General features: G+C 39.2%; 1 protein-coding gene across 1 annotated transcript in view; it reads right to left on the bottom strand.

The window, feature by feature from the left end:
• LOC147701189 (uncharacterized) overlaps positions 1 to 16,704 on the bottom strand; it is a 170,759-nt gene that overhangs the window by 61,807 nt on the left and 92,248 nt on the right. Inside the window, exon 7 of the mRNA XM_086929315.1 lies at positions 11,895 to 11,981. Within this exon, the coding sequence (XP_086785441.1) occupies positions 11,895 to 11,981 (87 nt within the window). The remainder of the gene's footprint in view (positions 1 to 11,894; positions 11,982 to 16,704) is intronic.

The raw sequence follows: 16,704 nt of genomic DNA on the forward strand, positions 1-16,704 counted from the left end.
CCTCCCCACGCGTCAATGCACAAACCCTATAACTCACAGGAAAACATTAAACCCTCCCTCTACCAAAAAATATTCATGACTTGCTGCCTCTTTGATACTAAACCAGAAAGCAAAAAGGTTAAGATCTCAGCTCTAGCAACCATGACACTCAGTATGATCTTAGTGCACTGGCAGATGGTTTATTTGCTGCGCCGTGGCAGGTGCTAGCATAGTGCCGCGCAGATTAAATATTTAGCTACTATTTAGATCTAAAAGTGGTTTACAGAGAAACACTCCACTGCCTTGCGGGTAACAGGCAGCACACTGGGAGATAGTGCTACATCGATGCAAGGTGGGGTGGTAAAGCCTTTGCATTGATTTATAACAAATTACTTTTCAGTTCGCTGCAAAGGCGTCATTTCCAATGTCTGTCATTGAAATAAGCGACTGTGGCTCATAATACAAATGGATCTGAGTCAATGCGCTCGAATGGTGATTGCTAGAGTTTGTAGCTGGGAATAACCGGTGTGGCTGTGCTACTGGGCTCGTCAGTGAACACATTAAATATATAATGGGGCACGTAAAAACAGATTGGCCAGGCAGCCGCTGTAAACAAGCAGCTGTGTCTCATAGAGACAGACGGAAGGGGAAACAAATAGTGCTTCCCCAGTAAATAAAGCTGCGGGTAAAAGATCCAATCATGCAGGGCGTAGACAGGGTGGCAACAATAAGGGAGTGACATGCCTTCAGTGCAATCTTTGCACTGCCTTTGGCATAATTTGCGACGCAAGACAATGCACACAAATCAAAAGTTAAGGAGGAGCGGGGACGAGGCTTTTGGAATCGTATCGATTCCAAAAAGCCTCGTATGACGAGGCAGCGCATGCGCTGCCTACTTCAGGCCGAGACCTAAAAACGGCTTTATTTAAAAAGCAGACATGGTGGTCTGCTGAGCCCAGCAGGCATTCATCCCTTTGAGTGTTAATGTGAACAACAAGGACCCCCTGTTCAACTACTGGGTACGTAATGCAGGGAAATAACAATGTGAGAAAAGAGTAGAACATTTGATAATACAACCAGGGAAGAGACCAATATGTAAAGCACACAAATCAATTAGAAATATAACAATTCAGATTTATTAATAAAATTACATTCTCAAAAGTTTATACAAGAACATATTCATCACAATGTTAAAAAATACACAAAAATCTGTATAGCTAAAATATTTGTAACACAAAATCACAAGAAATTACTTAAAACATAGGTGGCAAACAATACAATTTGTCCCTTTGAGTGTTAGCCATTCCCAATGGGTCGCAAATTACGACTGACCTCATGAATATTAATGAGGCAGGTCGCTTGCATCCAATTGGGAATCGTAAACAGTGTAAAATACACCGTTGTACATAGGTGTTTGCGATTTCCTAATAGCAAATCACAAAAATACAGTACTAGGAAATTGCAAACGGAAGTCTATGTACATCTGTCCCTTAGTTGGTGTTTTCAGTCTCTATCAGGTAGGTCCACCTGGCAACTTCAGACAAACAGCAGAAATTGTGTTTTCAGAGAGAAAAGTTCTAATTGCTCAGTCAACTAAAGCATCCAGTACATCTATGAGTTTGACACCACAGTCACAGGTTTAAATCCTGATGTGTCGACTCGGTCTTTCATGTTCCAAGGTCGATAAAATGAGGACCACTGAGCTGCATAACAAAAGATGTCGAGTATTCCGCACGCTATAAACACCTATGCTACATTCAGTATGAATGTAGGCAGAACACGGGCAGAACTGTTTCCCCTCGGAAAGAGAAAAGGTTTAGAGTGGAAATCGCATACCCACATGCAGGAGTTTTCACCTGGGGCATGAATGGATGAGTATTAATGGAGCTTAAACAAACAAAGCATTGTCCAAATCAGAAAATATAATGCAAGAAATGTGAACTGCAAGTGGTAAAATCTACGCAATGGACTGCTTCAGGAAATCTCTGAACATCTTAGATTTCCTGGAGAACACATGGGAACCCTTCTGAGTTGCAAAACCTTGAATGTTTCACTTTCTGTAATATTTGATTTAAAGTTTTCACACTACCCCCTTAGTAAACCGACCTAATGCTTTATCACAGTGGTTCCCAAACTTTTTTGACCCGTGGCTCCCTTGACCAAATTGGCAGTTGACCGTGGCTCCCCACCATTTTTTTACCGGTGGGTCAGGCAGCACACTATGCTAAGCACAGATTTTTAGCTTAAGTGTTTTAAGCAACGCCCTTTATTACATAGGCCACGCCCCTTTGAGACCCCCCCTCAGTTTTTTTCATCCCACTTAAAGCCCTGCATTTACATAAATGAAGGAGTACTTCATCCATCATACTACTAGCTGCACGAGTTTGTGTTTTAAAAAGCGCAGCTGGAATAATGTGATTTTGCTGAAGCAGCTTTTTTGCAAAATTAAGGATGAGCTGCATAATTCACCATCTGCTGCATAGTCTGAAGATGTTAACAAAAAAAATGTTTCTACCTCAAATGCCACTTCTATCTTCCTCCTTCAGTTTGCATTTTCCTGTAATTCCATTGCTCCCCATCCTTCAGCCTGAAATCTTGGAATGCAACTTAACTACATGATGATAATCAGGTCGACTAACTCAGCTACTACAGCCATCTGATTCCAACCACTTATAAGAAATATTGAGTCCTACTTCTCGGATATTCCCAAATAATTATAGATCACTATGGAATTTAGTAAGCTGTCCTATCATAAAAATAACTAGGAGGACTCCAGCAGCACCTTACTAGTCCCCTTATAAAGGCATTCATTCTGATACAAGAATGAAGTACATGTTTCACAAACACAAACTAAGGTTTTGGAAGAGACCCGATGCCTACTACAGTCTTCTCATCCTACAATTCAAAACTTTACATAGGAGGGTACAACCAGACATCTTTCAACTATGAACTCATCCCTAGTAACCATACCCAACTCCTATTACTTTAATGCACAACTTGAAACTGGAGGAAATGCTTCAATTTCGTCAGAGCACAAGAAAATGACCAATTTATAAAAGTAACTAACAACCACCGAGTTCACCACTAACTTTGGGTTACGGAGTAGCATGCTAACCACCATAAAGTGCTTCAATGCTTTTTCAAGGGTTTTGTTAGCGCAGCATAAATGTAATTACAATACAATACTCACACACTACTGCTCTACACTAGGCACTACTCTTGCAAGCAATAAGCTATTGGCTGTAAATAAGCCACACTATTTATCAATTAGGTTTTTGCCTTTTGAATTGCTTAAGCCCTTCCTATGAAATAACTTTCCTAGTCAGATCCGAGCTCCTACTCTACAAGATTTCAAGCACTTCCTCACAAGCTATCTCTTGAGAAGACAGTCTGATAACCGCACCTGATCATCCTCCCGAGGTGGACTACCTTCACTCCTTCCACTACGCATGCAAATAAAATAACTTTGAAAGTGGGTAACGCAATGTTGCTTTGCTTTAGCCCCGGCACTAAGAGTGAACAATCATGAATGTATTTTACCAAAACTCCTCACGAAATGCTTGGTCTGGCTATTCTGCCTATTCTGATTAGGTTGTGCCTTCTTCCCACCAAAGGAATACCCAAACAAACTGATCATCTTTCTTTGTCGCATGGCGAAGTTGCCAGTGTACCTTTGAGAAAGCCAGCTCCACAGGCACTTTTCTACTGTGCATTTGCTTTGCCATGTGATTGAGGTCAGTCTAGTTAAACAAATGACACTATTTACAGAGTGTTGCAAGAATGGATTTTCTAGTTATAACTAAACCAGTATACAAAAATTGTGTTCTTTAATGTATCCAAGCTTTGTCAAAAAGTATCAAACGCCTAGGTAGGAACAACACTATGATGTCCCCGTTCCTACTGAAACGTGCAAGTTTAAACAACTTCATTATTTCACTTGACTATTTTGAAAATGTGCTTGATGGGCTTCATGGCTTCAGGCATGCTTTACAGTTCAGTTTATGAATGTCAGACATTGGCTTGAATGCGCCAAGTAGGCCGGCTTGCAATGCTACCAATGAAACTTTATTTGCAGTGTTACACTATAGTTTGTCAGCCATTTCCACGCATGGCCTAGCATGTCTCACCACAAGTATATATATTAGCATTTAAATGTACCTTTTGACATTTGCTTAACTTTGATCATCGTAATGTCTTTCTACCATGCAATACAATTAAAACAACAACAAAAATCCTCTTTTCCAGAATCGGATTATTTAATAATCAACATAAGGCGTTGTCCTCAATTTACCCTCTGGACACTCCAAACTTTGGACTTAAAGGTAACCCTAACTCTAATTGGTCCATTTTGGCTAAAATTACTATAATCTTGGCCACAAGATAATGAGTATGTTACTGTTGTCTTTTCCACTCAGGATAAATCCCTGACTTGAATTGAGAGATCAAATTCGATCAACATCATTACCTCATTGAGAAGCGACCATCTCAAAACCCAAATGTAAGGGTTGATGCTATCTATTGTTTATGTCTAAACTTAGCACTTTGACAAAATTGTAAATATTCCACTCCTACTATTTCAGCTGTTTTGTCGCTGGATCCAGTTGATTTACTTTCACGCTGCATTTCCACCCCTACCCACTTCTGGGAACTATTCGTCTCGGAATTTTTAAGTAAGCTTATCTTATTTTTGAAACCACAATCAATAGTATGTCCAGTCGCCACACCGATCTGAACATTCTCATGTAATATCTAAAATGTCACATGTATAGATGAAAAGTCTTTGTTCTCTTGAAATATGTAACCAGGTAGTAATATAAAATTATTGTGTCACAGTTTGTTTCAGGGTCAACTATCTTCACATGCTTTAAAACTCAAGTCCTGATGATGGTCTTATGAAGTTATCCACAAAAGACCGAAACGTCGACCGCTGCGTCTAATCCTGCTTGTTATGTTATAACCACTTTTGATTTTCAATTATTGTTTTGGAATCATTGTGTTCTCATTAGTAAGCAGCTTAGACCTTTTTGTGATATAGCATAGGAATATTTACAACACATTCCTTTTTATATCGCATTTGCATTGTTTTGTACCCTATGCATTTTTATGCTATAAAGATAATAATAATCTTTTTGATACAATAACACCTGGTTCTTGTACTTTTTTATTGTTTCAATATGTTAGTGTGGTAACATTATTGACGTTCTCAAAATCATTTTAGTCACTAATTCGATAAAGTGTGGATACTTGATTTAGTTCAGTTCCTCTCACCCACGTTATAAAATTGTTTCATAAACAAATCCCTTGCCGGCCCATCTTCTAAACATTGCTTTAGCCCCGGCACTAAGAGTGAACAATCATGAATGTATTTTACCAAAACTCCTCACGAAATGCTTGGTCTGGCTATTCTGCCTATTCTGATTAGGTTGTGCCTTCTTCCCACCAAAGGAATACCCAAACAAACTGATCATCTTTCTTTGTCGCATGGCGAAGTTGCCAGTGTACCTTTGAGAAAGCCAGCTCCACAGGCACTTTTCTACTGTGCATTTGCTTTGCCATGTGATTGAGGTCAGTCTAGTTAAACAAATGACACTATTTCTAGAGTGTTGCAAGAATGGATTTTCTAGTTATAACTAAACCAGTATACAAAAATTGTGTTCTTTAATGTATCCAAGCTTTGTCAAAAAGTATCAAACGCCTAGGTAGGAACAACACTATGATGTCCCCGTTCCTACTGAAACGTGCAAGTTTAAACAACTTCATTATTTCACTTGACTATTTTGAAAATGTGCTTGATGGGCTTCATGGCTTCAGGCATGCTTTACAGTTCAGTTTATGAATGTCAGACATTGGCTTGAATGCGCGAAGTAGGCCGGCTTGCAATGCTACCAATGAAACTTTATTTGCAGTGTTACACTATAGTTTGTCAGCCATTTTGCCATTTTTAAATCCCACATGTGGCTCAGCCACAGTCCGTTCTATATTGTGCTTCTTGTGTCAACTGTGTAGTTTTGAACAATGTTACCATGGACTTCACAGAATTCAAATTAATTTATTGGTGCTTACCACTCACCTTTCATATTTGAGGAGCAGATGGTCACGTATGTTGAACTCCCAAAACTCTAAGGGGCATATTATCAAGACAGGCGATACAATTATCGCCGTTTTAATGGCAGAAAACTGCCGCTAAACGGCGATAATGGGCTTGATAATATGCTCTATGGAATTCCAATTGAAGCCCATGTTAAATGTGAAGGACATCTAACATGGGCTTCAATTTTAATTCCATAGAGCACATTATCAAGCCCATTATCGCCGTTTTAGTGGCAGTAATGTTATCGCCTGTCTTGATAATATGCCCCAAAATCTTGAACCTTATCTCCAGTCTCATAGTCTCAGTATTGATATTTACATTGGAGCAAGACAGCCTGATCTAGAGATCAGAATGTTTTCCCCTCTCTTCTCTCCAACTCCGTCATCAGCAGTTTGAGTACACTGGTATATTGAAAAAAACTCCACAGTACCCATACTGCAAAACAGACACAGTAATCCCTCTTACCACACTAACTGTTTGAAATCTGTACAGACACACATCCACCTTTCTGTAATTCCATCAACCTTGCAGGCTATTAGCGAAAACAGAATTTTGTACAAATTCCTCCTGTAGGCTTTCAAGTCCAGTTGCTTTCCTTTCTTCTTTTAAATTTTCTTTTGGTAGATCTGGTTCTTGAGCGTGTGCTTTGCTAATAAGAAATATCCTCCTGGGTGTGCCCAAATCACTGTGGTCTTCCTCTTGCTTCTATTCCTTCCTTTTACTAGCTTTATTCCATTGGAATGTGCTTACCCCAGAGCTGTAGGTAATATCCACCATTCATACTTTGACAAAAAATACATCGTCTCCTTAGCACACTTTTGTACAAATATACCAGTTGTATTATACTTTTTGTTTATTATATCATTGTTAATGTCTCCTACCACCTCCCTTTTGTAAACAGTTACCGCCTTAATTGCATTTCTCAGCTTGTATATAGTGTCATTATTAAGTCGTCTTCCATTTCTAATCATGGCATGTCATTGTGAGAAGCTGGTTTGGCATATGTTGCACGCTTATGTAAGTGGGCACCCTGCACTATTCCAGATGACCCTTATGGTGATTTTAGGGTTTAGACAATCTTCATGGCTCTTACAGTGGTAGCTGTGGAGAGCAGCCTTCAGGCTTAGTCTAGGAGGAGTGTAATGCAGCTTGGTTTGCCAAGATCCAATCCTTCGCATAGGCTAAGTGAAAGAGAACCACCCAGTGAACTTATAAAAATAGGTATTTATTACAGTCACTTAGCGTCCCCACCCAGGCCAAATACACTAAATCCTGTTTGGGAGGTCACACCTCCCTGTGACAGGAAACCTATTGTTCTATCTTCCCCTGCTCGAGCTTTGCCCAGCAGCAGGAGAGCAGAATCATGTCTGTGGTCAGCAGCAGCCCTAGGATACTGCCAGGCTCTGTAAGATTGGCCACAGGAACATGGAGGGCTTCCCGGAAGGAATCATACCTCCAACCCCAGATACAGTGTTGGGGTATGATTCCAACATATTTGATACCATACATGCCCAGGTTTGTTCCAGCCAGTTTAGAGATGGTCATTGCGTAATGACGGGTGGCCTCTCTATTTTAATGGCTAATTCACTTACAAAGTCTAGAGAATGGACTCTGTGGATTGTAGGAGTGGTTTGCTCATGCAGGGCCACCCTCACACTCAGAACCAAGCACTCTGCCTTTGCGACTGAAAGGCTTGCTGGAGGGGTGACTTTTAGGTTTCAAGTGCAGTGAGGTAAGATGTAGGGAACATATCTTTCAGGAGAGGTGCATGCACCAACTTCCACAGACTAGAATGGCAGGCCTGTAGTTAAAGTTTGAAGGGTACCTCATTGGTGGCATAATACTTGCTGCAGCCCATAGGGGATCCTTGGGGAACCCATGCCCTTCATACTGTAGTACCATATACTAGGGACTTACCAGGGTGCCCCAGTAGCCAAATAGGAATGTACCAAGGTACTCACGATAACCAATTTAGGGAAGAAGCACAGTGACTGGGGTCCTGATTAGCATGATCCCAGTCAGACTAGTCAGAAAAACAGTAGAACACAAGCATACAGTTGGAACAATCATGAAAGTAGATCCTACTTTCCTACAGTCATCATCTTAAATGTTTTTGACCAAAGTCTGCTTTTGTCCACATGCACCGTCATTGTTGCTTTGTACTGTATTTCTAGTAGAAAATGTTCAAACGTCAATAAATACAAATACATTTTCTGATGGAACCCTTATATTAGTTCACTAATTCAACTCAGTTAGCTGCCGTGCTGAAAACTATGGGAATGTGGCCTAACCAAGAAAGCTTTTGACAAGCAAGAAATTCCTGATTATCTCAGGTTAGCCTCCAATGAGATGTAATACATTTAGGATAGCCTTTTCTTTGGCAGCCTGAGGGTTTGAAACCTCTTAGATAAACATAGCTTGCAATGTGAGGGCTCCAACCTCTATCTATGACATTATTTGGGAGGATATCCTATTGTGCTGCTTAAATTGTTGGCATTAAGCTACATACCAAGTCACCTGATTCTCCTGATGGGGTGGGTGAGGTGGATAAGATATTTGGCGTAGCTATGAAGGGTTTACTTCATTTGTACAAAATGAAAAGAGAAACGTGAAGATACACTCCTTTACATCTTTTGCTTTCTGGCTTGAGAGGATCCATGGGGTCTCTTCTATTATCCCTATTATTTAACACTTGGTGGCAACCATTTATTAATCTTCTTAGCCATTTTGTCATAAATTTTAATTCCATACTTATGTAAGCAACACTAAAATCGTTTTCAAACTAAAGCCCAAGCTTACATTCAGCCAATATTAGAGGGATTCAGATTCACAACAATTCTCTATGAACAGGATGGTTTGAGACCCTTAAAATCCCTTCCTCCCACTCTGCTCTTTCGAGTAATTGTCCTGTACAAGACTGGACAGCTTCCAGGCTGAGGCTTGGCAATCGACCTGCAAGAATGCTGGCCTTCCCGCGTCCATAAACATTTCTCCAGTTTGATTTTGAGAATCAAGACTTTCTGTTAGCTGTGTCCTTCCTTGTGTATCTCTATACTTGTCTTATTAATGTGCTTTGGATGGAGCAAAAGTTACGGTTCAGAATTACTAATCTTTTACGAATGCATCACAGCACCAACATCTGTTACGCTGCGTTAAACAAGGTGAAAAACACATTGAAGAGCCATTTCTCCTGAAAGTGACCTAATGTGATGCAAGTCAGACATTTTGAGAAACAAACACATTTCCCCCTGTTAATGTCTGCTACAAAGAGGTGTCACTTTTTGAAGCAGAGTTTGTTCTGGCGATCTTAGTAGATAGGCCTGTGGGTGTTTGTGCTTATCAAACTATTGTGTTTCGATTTAGATACCCGTACATAGGTTTCCCGAGTCATGTCCTTATATAGGCACAACTCACATTGTCCTTATTTAGGCATAGAATCCCAGTCCTTACTTAGGCACTAGCCATGCTATCCAAATACAGGCATGGTCAGCTACATCCGTCCATCCAAGATCTCAAAGAGTTCTTAGAAACCAGACCCTTAAGCCTTTGGGATTTTCCCTGCTTGGATTATTGATTTTTCCAAGAACTCATTTATTATGCATTAACTACTATTCCTTATGAGTTCATTCATGACATCTTCCTCTGCCCGACTTTAAGTCGATGCTAACATTCCTAGCCACCTACCAGGTATAAATATACCTTCCCTTACCAAGGCAACCCGCAGCACGGCTTGATTCTGCTTGGCTCGGCTCTGCAAGTTCGGATGAAACTACAACTCCAGGAGAAGTCTTATCCCAGCCTGATGCACTGACCAGACACTGTCCTTCCTGCTCGCAGAGAATCCAGCTTCCAGTGTTCTGACTCTCTTCGCGAGGTGTTAGAGTTTGAGATCCGGAAAGAGATTCCAACCTCTCTCATTCTAAGGTATGAAGCTGACTAGAACCTAGAGGGACTCTTGGCATACAAACTTAGTATTTACCATACTATAGAAAATAGCACTTACTTCTTACCTCGTACTACACTTAAGTTAGGTACACTGGGGTAGAACTATTTAGAAGCATCAGACGAGTATCCATATGTTAGCCTTTATTATTTATGTATGTTTATATGAATATATGTCATAGCTAAAAAGACCATGCTATTGCAGTATTACTTCTTCTTACTGCTCACGTTGTACGTATTATATTTTGCATACTGTCTTGCAATTGTAACAGCTCATATCTCTTGCAGGAGAAATAAGACTGTTCAATAAATCCTTTTATTGAAACGTCTGTCTATCTATTTCTGTGTAACTCTGAAGAAACTAAGCATGCACGATTGACTTAGTGAAACTGTTATCTTTTGTTTTAATGATTCTGAGACTGTTCCGATTCTAAGGGAAACAAAGTTGTCATGTTTGTGCAGTTGCCAGAAACTACTCCCTTCTTGTTTATTTGAGAAGTTTCTAGTGACCTCCGAGTTAGATGGCACACAAATTAATTAAGTTTAATATACTTGATAGAGGCATACTAGAGTGCATATTATTCCAATGCGCAGAGCCTATAAGGGAAATAGGAACTACACTACGACACCACTAACATCCTGTTGATAGAAAGTGGCACAAAGTAGTGCAAAGCAGAGCAAAGTGCGTTTTGCACTGGGAAAAGTGCATTTTTGCAGTGGAAAGTAATTACTAATACATTGCTTTGCGTAACCCAACATCACTTTGAGACGGTGCAAAGCACTGGTAAATCTCGGCTGAGGTGGACTTCTTTACTGTTTGTGAACCACTCCTGGCCACTTATCCTTGAAAGAACTGTGTCGCTCAGTTGTAATTTCCTTGCTCTTTCGGCTCATATCTATGAAACTCCCTCGCTGGAAGGCCTTCCCCCTATTTATCTCTTGAAAAGATAAACAGAATCAGTGCTAATATGTGTTCACATTCGAATTACACTGTACTGCATCAACTATTTAATTTATGTGAAGTGCCTGCAGCCCATATAAACAAGTTACATAAATAAATACATATATAAAGAGAATCACTGTTATCTTTGACAAACAGTAATTAGATTATACTGGGCCATATGTATCAAGCTAAATTGACTTCGCAAACACCAACATTCGCAGAATTCCGGCGTTTGCGATTGCAATTTGGCCTAACGGTAAGTATCAAGGAAATCTGCTTGCAAATTAAGGAATCGCAAAATTTGCGATTCCTTATTTTGCGATTGCATTTAAGGAATCGCAAATTTTGCGATTCCTTAAATGCAATGTAAGAAGCCAAAAAAGTTCGCAAATTGGCCTTAAGGAATCGCAAATTACCACCAACTTCTAGTTGGTGGTAAGTTGCGAATTCCCTGAAAAATGCATAATTTTGCATTTTTCAAAGTGCCATGTGACGCACATACATGCCCTAAGGGCATATATGTTTGCCACATGTGCACCCATGCATATTTCAGGGGTGCAACAGGGTGTCCTTTGGACACCCCTCCACCCTTGAAAATATTCTCAATTTGCGATTTGCAAATTGCGAATCGTAAATTTGCCATTCATTCCTATGGGCTTCCTGAAATGAATGGGAAAGTATTCCTTAATTGCGAATTCGCAATTTGCGAATTCGCAATTAAGGAATATCAAGAAATCGCTAAAAAATTGCGATTTTCTTGATACATAGCAATTAGCGAGTCTGAAATAGCTATTTCTTAAAAATCGCTATCGCAGAATCGCTAATTGCTACCTTCATACATATGGCCCACTGTTTGTTAACATATAGTAATTGTGACAAACACCACAGAACTAGACATTCTCTAGAGCACTGACAAGACAAGGCACACCGTCCCCATACCTCAGATGAGGAATCCAGTGTATGGAAGAACTGCAAAATCCACAGGGCAAAGATCCCTTCCACAAATGGGAAAAGAATCTCGAGAATCTGGAAGTCAGAAGAAAATATTAGTAATTAGTAAGACAAAAATGAGGGTAACAACTTCCACTATTATTGCAACTCATAGTACTAATTAAAGTAACATTAATTTTAATAGGAAAAACAACACCTATATATTAATAATAATAATTATTAATAATAATAATGATAATAATAATAATAATAACAAGAACAATAATAATAATGATAATATTAATAATAATAATAATATCAATAACGTAATAGGTCATCAAGACCAGCACCAAAAACAACAGTAATAAAATGATTGATCCTAATTTCCACTGTATTCCTAGCAGTGTAAATAACATGCCATTATTACTCAACTTAGTGGCGCTCATTCTAGCAGCCTGAACCGGGTGCTAACCAGTGATTCAGAGGCTGCACAGCCTGGGTTCTGTGGTGATACAAAAATCCGTCCGGCGGTCTCAGTAGTTTGCTGGCACTCCTGGTACTGCTTCTATACTGCTATTAGCTCTTCTCTCATAGTGCACTGTGGTGCACCTCCTGCTGGTGCACAGTGAGCCTTGCACTAAGCTCTGGTTCCTGCTGGTTGAGAAGCATGCTGCTGGGATGATGCGTTCCTAGCATCTGATGCAGCAGTTCATAAGGTAATAGTGGAGAGGGAGAGGCTAATGGTGCTAAAAGCAAAAAGCAAATGTTATGGTCTGGCGCGAAGTTTTTGTTACGCAGGATGTTTCCACAGCTACGGCTAAACGCAGGAAGGATTTCCTCGATTTTTGCCTAGTGGTACATAATCTAGGAGCTCGTTATGGTTTGTTTCATCTGTGCATATATATATGTTTCAGAATAACACTACTACGTTTATTGATCTCGATGGATGATTCGCTGCAATGACTATTAGAAATGCTTTAATATATTACAAAGTTCCTGCTTGCTACTTATGCTTGTTGTTATTATAAGAGGTTCTGCCATACTGTTTGAGATTGCCTTTTTTTTATTTTCATTGTTTATATTTTTACTTAATTTTCTTTTCAGATTTCAGTGATTGTTTATGTTTATTTTATGGCTGTCTTTTGTTGTTCTCCGTTGTGGTTGTCCCTTGTTGGTTGTGCTGTCTTCATCTGTGTGTAACCACTTTCTACTCATTCCTTATAAGGTACGTATTTCAGTCGTCATTTTTTGACATGCACTGTATTTTATTATCTTACCTGTTTCTCTTCCTATGTCCTTTCCTTTCTCTGTTCCTTCTTTTTCTTTCTTTTGTCTTAACTATTTTGGTTTTCTTGGACAATTTTTTGATATCCTTCTTCCCTTTTGTATATCTTCTATGTATTGTTGATCGTGTAGTTTTATATTTATTTGCTGGATGCTACATTCAGAGTCTTATCCTGGTATGTGAAAGGTTTTATTAAAGCGTGGTTTGGTGGATTTTGTTTTTGTCTCTTCTAGCTTTAATAAAAAGAACAGGGTCATTATCATGTGTCATAAAAAGTTAAAATGTTCCGTTATTACTCATGAATCAGATTCTGAAGGTCATTGGCTTATTATCAAATTGTTGATTAATAATATTTCCTTAACAGTGGTTAATGTTTATGGTCCTACATTGCCAGATTATTAATTTGTCCATGAAATGCCTTCAATATAAAGATGATTTTTTTCCTTTTAGGAGGGGATTATTGACCTTTTCATAGATTGTCAATCCCAGATTCATTTGATCCCTCACAAATCACACAGGCAGTTTAACTACTATCTCCCAGAATCACCTGATTGATGCATGGTGCTTATGTAATCATTACTGCTAAGGAGTTTTCTTTTTATTCTCCTCCATAGGGCTCCCTTACCCCTCTAGATTATGTTTTACTTAGTCATTCTTTGACACAAAATCTTATATCAGCTTCTACTGAATCTATTGGCATTTCTGCCCATGCTCTGGTTGTTATAGATTTGGATTTGGTTCCGGCACATACCAAATCAAATAGATGGTGTTTTAATAATTCTCTTCTATTGGACACCTCTTTTTTCTCTTCTTTCATAGCCTTCACTAAGGAATTTTTCGTACTTAATATTGATCCTGATACTTCTCCACAACTACTGTGGGATCTGTTTAAGGCAGCGGCTCATGGGTTTGTAATTGACTTTGTTACTAAAAAATAAACCCCTTACGAACCAACAGAAATCTTTATTGACTACCATTAAACATTTGGAACACCAGTTCTATACAAAACCTTCTGTCTCTGCTTTACTGAAGTTGGTTGCCCTGAAATAAAATAACTACTGATAATGCTGCATCTCTTTTGGTTTGTGGTAGTGTCCGTTATTATGGGGACGTAATGAATTCTTGCCAATCATTTAAAGATTCGGAAACAACGTTCTTACATTGAGTCTGTCCAATCCTCAGATGAATCTCATTTATTTAAAGATCAAGATATACTTGAGGACCTTGTTGCTCATTATAAATCCTTGTACACTCCTGATTCACATACTGAGTCTTCTTTTATTGATACTTATCTTGATGGTTCTACCCCTTCAGTTTTGAGAACTGGGGGGGCCTATTTACAAGCCTCTTGCGCCGCCGGTGCTACTCTTTTTGGCATGCACTGGCTGCATATTTTGCTGCTCTATATTTAGAAGGACAGGAAAGTCCACGCTGTCCCTTTGCACGCAGCACTTTGTGTTAAAGGGGCGTTCCATGGGTATTGCTGTGGGTATTCCCACGCAACAACCATGGAACCTGACATATTTCTAGAGAATTATGAAAAATTGTAAACCTGGAAATGCGTCTGAATGATACGTCTCCCCAGGGGAGGCGTAGGGAGGCGCAACAAGAAGAAATGTATTAATTTATTCACATTATTTTCCTCTTTCTATGCGTGCTGCATTCTGCAGCACAAACAGAATGAGGAAATCACCTATAGTGATTGTTTATGTGCAGCAAGTTGTCCCTTCCTGCACATAAACAATGTATATTTAGCAAGTTCTATGTGTGCTATTGCAGCACACATGGAAGTTGAAAAATGCCATTTCAGATTGTTTCTGTGCAGGAAGGTACACCTTCCGGTACATAAACAATCATCTCCATGACACAGGCATCCTTGCACCATGTTGCAAGGATGCCAGCATCGGTGCATAGCAGCATATTGTGCACCAGCGCAAGGGAGACCAAAGGGATCTGTCAGATCATTGTAGCATCGCTTTGCATTGGAATTAAGCAGGCTGACGCAGCCAAATGGCTTGCAGCATCGGGCTTCGTTAATTTGTTGTAAATGAGGCCCATGATTTTTTGATCCATGTGACACTTAAAGCTCTTCTTTCACCATGGAAAGGTAAAACTCCAGGCCGAGATGGCTTTACAGAAGAATGTTATTTCCACATTTCTAATTTGCCACTCCCTCAATTGTCCCAACGTTTTCAGGTATTCCAAAATAGTGGTGCTACTGGTGGTACTTCCAAGGCTTACTATTTGTCTCATTCATAAAGATGGTTGTGATCCAACGCAGTGTAAAAATTATCAGCCTATTTCCCTGGTTAATGTTGATTATAATTTTTTTTCTAAATTACTTGCCTTACTCCTTGAGGCACTTCTTCTCAAACTGATAGGGAAGGAACAATCCAGATTTATTAAAGGTCAACTGACTTCAGATAACTCTAGATTCTTTTGTAATGTTCTAAATTTAGAACATTCTCTTCCCTTTCCTCTCCTTTAGCTGCTGTTGCTATCGATGTGGAAAAATCATTGGATAGAGCGGTCTTTTCTATTTAAGTCTTTGACCTGGCATGGTTTTGGCCCTAAGATTATATCACTCATTTCTCTACTTTATACAGCTCAATAGGATCTATACTGGTCAATGGGCATCTATCCCACTATTTTCCACTAAAAGAGGTGTACGTCAAGGTTGTACCCTATTGCCCCTTTCATTTCTCCTTGCCTAGAACCCTTTTTGACTCTTCTTTGTGGCAGTGATCTAATATCAGGTTTTCAATATACAGATAATCATTTGAAACATTAAGCTTATGCGGATGACATCTTTATTTTTCATCCAGGCCAGACGTGATGATTCCTGCTTTACTTTGTGAGATTTCTGAGTTCTCTTCAGTCTCAGGTTACAAACATAAATGCAGACAAAATGGAAGTGCTACCTGTTACTAAATTTTGTTTCTAAGAATCATATGAGTTGACTGGTTTTCATTGGAATACGTATAAAATAAAATATTTCTGTAACTGTTCATTAATTCTATTAAATCTTCCGTTAACCTTAATATGAAAGAGGGTAATGACAGAATGAATAGATTTTCTTCTTGGAATCCGTTATTTCAATCTTGGTGTGGCTGGTTAGACTCCATCAAAATAATGGTTATACATGTTCTTCTATGTATTCTGTCTCTGGCTCTGAACTATGTAACGCTCACTTACGTTAAGCACATTGATTCTCTCCTTTCTAAATTTCCTTGGAATAACAAAAAAGGCTAGAATATCTTTATCTCATCTAAAGAAATCCAAAACTGATGGAGGCGTTAATTTTCCTGATTCTTGTACTTACCATGAGGCTTTCTGTTTACGACAATCCTCTAAATGGCTTTCACCAGTTTCTACCACTTTTACACTTTTATGGTTCATTTTGAATACTCCATACTTGAGCCGTTTTGGTTTCAGGAAGTTCCTCTCTTTTCCTCAAAAAACCTTTTTTACATCCTCCTCTTTATTTAACTATAGCTGATGCCTTTTACAACCTTCTTGAATTCGTAAGAATAT

Source organism: Lissotriton vulgaris, chromosome 7 (genome assembly GCF_964263255.1).
Source record: "Lissotriton vulgaris chromosome 7, aLisVul1.2, whole genome shotgun sequence".
NCBI classification, from domain to species: domain Eukaryota; kingdom Metazoa; phylum Chordata; class Amphibia; order Caudata; family Salamandridae; genus Lissotriton; species Lissotriton vulgaris.